General features: G+C 52.1%; 1 protein-coding gene across 1 annotated transcript; it reads right to left on the minus strand.

Moving 5' to 3' along the window:
* Nucleotides 1-397: 397 nt before the first annotated feature.
* Lrrc55 (leucine rich repeat containing 55) lies at nucleotides 398-5,880 on the minus strand. The gene is made up of 2 exons (XM_026406579.2): nucleotides 4,532-5,880; nucleotides 398-793 (listed from the first exon to the last, which is right to left on the minus strand). Exons 1-2 carry the CDS (start codon nucleotides 5,229-5,231, stop codon nucleotides 558-560), a joined length of 936 nt encoding a protein of 311 aa, XP_026262364.1. The 5' UTR covers nucleotides 5,232-5,880; the 3' UTR covers nucleotides 398-557.
* Nucleotides 5,881-6,387: the final 507 nt, after the last annotated feature.

Consider the following 6,387-nt stretch of genomic DNA (forward strand, 5'->3'; position numbering starts at 1 on the left):
GCAGCAGTGAGAGCAGACAGATTGGGTGTCAGAGGGAAAGTTTGGGCCCTGTGCCACACCCCAGTATACGCTAACACCTCAAGGAATAGTCCACTGCTCTCAGCATTCCACAAGTATCCTGACCTCTGTCATCTGCTCATGTCCACCCTTCTTGGTCTACTTGACACAGTGGATACTTTTTGATGACCCATCTCACAAATCAGTCCACTTTTGCAATTCTTCCTGGACTCGGTTGGCTTGTCCTCTGGGCTTCCATAACTATGTGCACAGAGGACTGATGTATTGTCATAAAGGGAAAGTTTCTGAATTTCTCTCCTCTACTCAAAGCTCATGCCTCAAGGGCAGGGACTGCGTTGGAGTCATCTTACATTCCCACTTCCTAGTACAGTGCCTGGCCCAAAGTGGACAGAGATGCTCACATGAAGTTTTCCAGAACTTGTCTGAACCATGGCTGAGGTGGACAGGGCACAATGGAACCAGAGTGGGCAGCTGGGGAGGGTGACCAGTGGTCAGCAGCAGTGGCAGTCGGCAGCATGGAGGGATGACAGGCACCTACGTCAAATCTCTTCCTCTTCGCTGGCCTTGCTCCAGCGGTGGCAGCAGTTGGCTGTGATGCCCAGGAGGAAGTTGGTGGCCACGGAAGCGATGGAGACCACGAAGCCCACAAATGCGATGAAGAGGTAATCGTCCAGGGTCAGAGTCAGGTGGCAAGCCTTGAAGCTCTCCTCGGTGAGTGAGAACAGGGGGGCACCCTCCACTTCAGGGGGGCCCCGACATTCAGCCAGCTGAGAATCTGCAACACAGAACCCAGGGAGGGTGAGGCTCCTGGGGGGGGGGAGAATGGATTGCAGAGATCCCACCCCTCCCAGGACAAAGGAGGCCATTGTGTTTCTTCCATGTGCCAAATAATCTGCCTCTCTTCTTTGGTCTCCTTAACAATCCTCAAGACATTTTCATACCTATTTGTATTGATGTGAAAGACCACTGCTTGGAGAGTTTAGTAATTTGTCAAAAGTGCTGTAGGTGCTCTTGATGCAGAGCTGGGCTTTCGTGGGGTCGCTGGTCTCTTACAGTAGCCTCTGCTCGTCTCTGTCTCTACACACTCAGAGGAGTGATGCTTTCAAACCTGAACTTGGTCATGTCACTCTCTGCCTAAACCTTCCTTCCCCTGGCTTCCCAGCTTCGCACAGAGCTTCCATTCTGCTTCTTATTCTCTCTGCTCGGGCTGCATGTGCCTCTGATTGTTATTCCACAACCCCAAGCATGTCCCCTTACCTTTGTCTTTGTCTCTGTAAGGGATTTTTTCTCCGGGGTCTTGACTCAGCTCAGTTCCTACGCTTCCTCTGGGACTTTGCTTGATACCACCTTAGTGGTGTGGCCTTAGGGTTCTGTATAAATAGCAAGTCTATATTCCCCTAGACTCCCTGTCACACCTCTTGATTTTTTCCCAGGCTATTTTTCACTGTCTGACAGCTTGTTTATTGCCTTTCCCTCCTCCTTGAATATAAGCCCCTCCTGTAGTGTCCTCAGCTTCTGAATAGTGTCCCCACCATTGAAAGTGCTCAATAAATCTTTGTGAAATGATGGCAGGGCTCAGTCCAATTACAAGGCCTGGGGTCCTTCTACTAATCCCTGTGGCTTTTCCAGATACACAGAATACATGGTTAGGGGTACAGGCTCTGGAGATGTCAGCCTGGCGTCAAATCCCCTTCTTCACCTCTCATCAGTTGTGTGACAGTGGTAAGTTACTTAACCCCCTCTGTATCCTGGTTTCAATTGTCAAGAGAGGATATTAAAGGTATCTACCTCCTGGGGTTGTAAGTGAGGATTCAGTGAATTAGCATAGACAAACGGTACATTCCTTGTACACAGTAAGCTCTATGAAAGTGAGAGCTTTTTAAATGATTGAAGATCGGTGTCTCTTATGGGTCCTGGGGGTCATATTCTGCACTCAGGAGCGGCTGCTCCTTCTGTGGGATTACTATTCTCTCCAGCCTTGAAGGTCCTGCCTCCTCCTTCCAGGGTCACTTTTATAAATGCATGATGATTGCCAATGGTCTTATCTCACTCTGCCTTAGAAGTAAGAGGGGCAGGCAAGGTCTGTTGTGCAGTGCAACTGAGTTCTTACCTTGGGCAAGGTTTTCCCCCTTTTCTGGCTCTCATGTCCTGCCTCTATAAGAGGCATGAAGTTTCCTCGATTTTTCTAAGAGAGTCAATGCGAAAAAGTTTTTTTTTTTTTAAATTATAGGGTGTTTAAATTATAGGGTGTATAAATGTTTTGTATTCGTCCTGCAGTTTTTGAGGGCAGAGAACAAAATGATGGACTCAGATTGATCCTTCTGACAAACAGATGTGCACCATTAATCTTAGAAATGGGAGATCAGGTTTGGGTGGAGAAGGAAAGCTTCCCCACACCCCAGGTTGAGTCATTCCTGTAGTCTGTTTGCACGTGACTCCAGACCTTGCCCAGGTCCGGATTGGGTCTGGAGTTGATCTGCAAAGAAGCTCTTTTCTGGAAACTGGAAGATGCTGAACCCAAAGTCTATTAGGTCCATGATGGTATAGTAATACTGAGACAAGAAGAACTGGGGGAGGAAGACCAACTGGAGAAGACTCCCAGGGTAACCAGTAAACTACACAGGATGCGGGTCAGGGGGGCTGGGGGCTGACAATGCTCTTTATTAAGTCAAGGGACCAATCTTGAAGTCAGATTGTATCCTAATAACTCCCCTACATCTTATGTTTAAATTTTTCCAAACAAAAAAAACATGGATAATAGTGAAAATCCCATAAAGAAAAAGGGAGAAAGTAATAGAAAAAGACTTAAAGGGAGATATCACTAGTTCTACCTGTCCTGGCAAGGTTTTGCTCCCAAGAGGAAACCCGGTGGGAGTGGCGTGCTGTATGTGTGTTCTATGGAGGATCAGGAGGTCTGGGTTTCGAGCCGTGGCCTGTTTATTTTCTCACTGTGGATCTGTGTCACTGTTCCCTTTATGGAGCTTCGGTCCCTCCCCTGTACCACTGTGTGGGGCTACACGGAGGAGATCTTGGAGCTCTCTCCTGCTTGTTGGGAGTTTGGACTTCTTTAGGGCAACAGGGGCTTCAGAGATCCCAGTAAAAGAGGAGTTCCCAGCCCCGGGGAAGCTGAGCACCCCAAGGGCCCCTTCTGTGGTTAGTTTGCAGGAGAGAGAGGGAAGGCAGAGGTTGAGCTGGCGGGAAGATGTCTCCAGGCAGGTGCCCCTCCTGCCCCCATAGGCACCTGGTCTCAGTCCCAGCTATTTCCATCTGGGAGAACTTCCTCCCACAGCTCTGTGGAAACACTGGAATCGTGACCTGCATCCCCACCCCCACACTATTTTGGTCTTGGGCTCTTGAGGAGTCCTCCTCTTCCTCCTACCTCATTTAGCTTCACTTCCCCCAAATATGCAGAGCCCAGATTCTGGGAAGGATCCTGGGATGGGGCCCCAGTGATGCTTGTCATCCAGCTGCTGGGCACCTGGGCTTAAGCTCGGGGCTGTCACACAGGAGAGCTGGAGGCTGAGGCCACTGTTGAACATTTCCTGCCTCTGGGCCAGGCTTGGACACCACGGGGTGACACCAGGACCCATCAAACCTGCATGCCTGGGCTCCTTCCAGGCTCCAATCCACTCTCCAGTTGGGACTGATGGGTTAAATTGTCACATCTCAGCTCCTTCCCCCAGGCCTCATGCCCAGACCTCCGCTGAGGACCCTTGACCAGTCCAGAACTTGGGCTCTGTTAGTCCAGAATCTGACTCTTGGGATCTGGCCAGAGGACAGCTAGACTTTCAGGGTCAGAATCCTGATTTCAACACTTAGGAACTGTGTAACTTTGAGCAAGCAAATGAACCTCTCTGTGTCTTGGTTTCCTCCTGTCCTCCTTGGTTTCCTCCTTTCCTCACTAGGGCTCACGGGAAGATAGGAGAAGCTCAAATATGTAACATATTTGAATAGGGACTGGCAGATAGTAAGTATTCAAATAAATAGTGTTGGTCATGGCTGTTTCTTAGGATTTTCCCAGCACTCCCAACTTAAAAAGCAGCCTGGTCCAGTAGAATGAGGCTTAGAAGTCAGGGAAAACTGAGTTTTATCTAGGGCCCTACCACTTTCTAAATGAGCAACTCTGGGCAAGCCTCTTCATTGTTCTAAATCAGTTTCTTCACCTGTAAAATGGAGATCATAAAAAAAAAAAAAGGGTTTGGAAGAGAGGCTATAGGCCAAATTCTTTAATCACAGAGAAAACCCCCTAAATGTCATCTGCAGTCAGTTATGCCCCCTTGTTTACTCTCTGTCTGCCTCATTAGGTAGTAGCTGCCACAGAGGCGAGGGGCCTTCTATTTCATGAGGGGATGGGTCCCCAGCACTTCTCATGCTCTCCAAGAATTCAACAAAAAACTTATGGACAGAAAGAGCACGTGCCCAAGAGGCAAGCAGGGACCAGAGCACACACAAGACACTTGGGAGCTCCGAGTCTCCCCTCCCCACGGTGGCCCTGTCTGGCCAAGTCCCTTACCCGCAGTACAGCGCTGGATCCGGTTCCGCAGCCACTTCAGCAAGGGCTCCATGGTGCAGCCACACACCCAGGGGTTGCCCCCAATCTGTAGGGTCACCAGCCCCGGCAGGCCCTCGAGAGCCTCGAGGCTGAGGAAGGCCAGGCCCCCGTAGCTGAGGTCCAGGTCTCGGAGCTGCACCAGGCCCTGGAAGGCCTGGGGGTGGACTCTGCGCAGCCACGGGTTGTGGCTCAGGTCGATGTGCACCAGCCCGTGGGCCTCCCGGAACATGTCAGCGGGCACATGGCTGAGGTTGTTGTAGCTCAGATCTAGGTGTGCCAAGCGCTTGGCATGGAGGAAGAGGCCCGGGGGCAGCTCCATCAGAGAGTTGTTACGCAAATCCAGCACCCGGAGCTCCATGTAGCATGTGAGATAGCCAGGCGGCACGGCCGAGATCCGGTTGTGGGCCAGGCTCAGGTTGCGCGTGTCCCTCGGCAGATCTGGGGGCACAGAGAATAGCCGCTGGCTGCTGCAGTCCACAACCTGGTTATGGCACGAGCAAAGGACCGGGCAGCTGGATCCCGCATCTGAGCGCATCACCCCAGTTGCCAAAAGAAGGGAGACCAGCAGCATGGCTGGTTGGGGAGGTCCAGGCCAAGGAAGCTGGGCCCAGGTGTCACCCATCTTGGGTAGCTGGCAGCGGCAGTGCCGAAGGGAGCCCATCAGGCTGGTGTCCGTGGATCCCACAGTCAGTGTGCAGGACGGCAGCTACATCAGAGGCCTGGGTTCTGAAAGTGGGGCGTCTGAGCACATGGTATCATGGCCCAAACGTCTCCTGGGGACCTCTAAGCACCAAAGGACTTCCCAAGAGCCACAGGAAGTCCCCTTTGGAGCCTAGGGGGCAAGAAACCCAGCCAAGGTCCCCCAGGGTCTGAAAAGATGATCAAAACTGGAGAAAGAAAGGAGACCAGGATGGAGCTGGAGCTGCTGTCAGCAGGTACTGGGAGGGTCCCTGCAGGTCTTTTGTGCCCCTCTCACCCATGTCTGTGGGGTGCTTCCTCTTGGTGCTAGGTCTGAGAGGTGGGAGGGAGGGCGAGGGAGAGATGAAAGGTGCCCTTTAAAGGTCCTGGCACTTCTTCTAAGGAAACCTCAGCCCTGTCTGGGTTTGAGACTGATTAGGAAGTCAGAGCTGCACCTGGGCCTCCAGCATTTGATGTCTCAGAGGTCATTTCTTCTGTGGTCCAGCAGGGTGGAGTTCCAGGAGGTCCTGGGGTAGGAGTTTCGGGAAGGGAGCCCAGGAGGAAGCAGGATTCCATGGGCCTTCTGAAAGTCTGAATCTCTAGCCTCAGTGGCTGCTGGAATCCCCAGGGATGCTCTTTGTTCCTCATGGTGAGGAGGATCCCAAGTGACACCCATGGCCCAGGTCACCAGAGCTGGAAAGAGCCATGGGTACTAGAGGTACACGACTAGGGGTCAGCTAGGAGAGCTTTGGCTCCTTCTCCAAGCTGGTGCCTCCTCGTGGTTCCACATTCAGCAGGTGGAGGCAGAATCCACTCTGTCAACAAGGAAAGCACTCAGGCAGAGAAACAGGGCCCTCCAAGCCAGTCCCCCATCCTTTGCCCTTGTCCTACCTCACCCATCCCCTTCTCTCTTCTTTGACCCCCAGCCGTAAAGTTCTCTATTTACTCTCTTTCAGCTGTGGATGGTGGTGAACTCAGAGCCCAGCCTCACATTGGCGACACCCACTAACTTTCCCCACCCGACCTCCAGCCACCCTCCTGCCTGTCCTGGGCTGAATGCATTTCTTTTCTTGCTCACAACTCCGCCCCCATCAGCATCAAACACCCCACCCTTGAACAACTCCCTGAGAAAACATGCA

This window comes from Urocitellus parryii, chromosome 4 (genome assembly GCF_045843805.1).
Source record: "Urocitellus parryii isolate mUroPar1 chromosome 4, mUroPar1.hap1, whole genome shotgun sequence".
In the NCBI taxonomy this organism is placed as follows: domain Eukaryota; kingdom Metazoa; phylum Chordata; class Mammalia; order Rodentia; family Sciuridae; genus Urocitellus; species Urocitellus parryii.

What these genes read in the sequence shown, in the direction of transcription:
- Lrrc55 (XM_026406579.2), bottom strand. Translation starts at nt 5,231, where the DNA reads ATGGGCTCCCTTCGGCACTGCCGCTGCCAGCTACCCAAGATGGGTGAC. An exon ending in GATCCAGCGCTGTACTGCGG is followed by an intron (nt 794 to 4,531) that starts GTAAGGGACTTG and finishes TCTGTGTTGCAG; the next exon opens with ATTCTCAGCTGGCTGAATGT.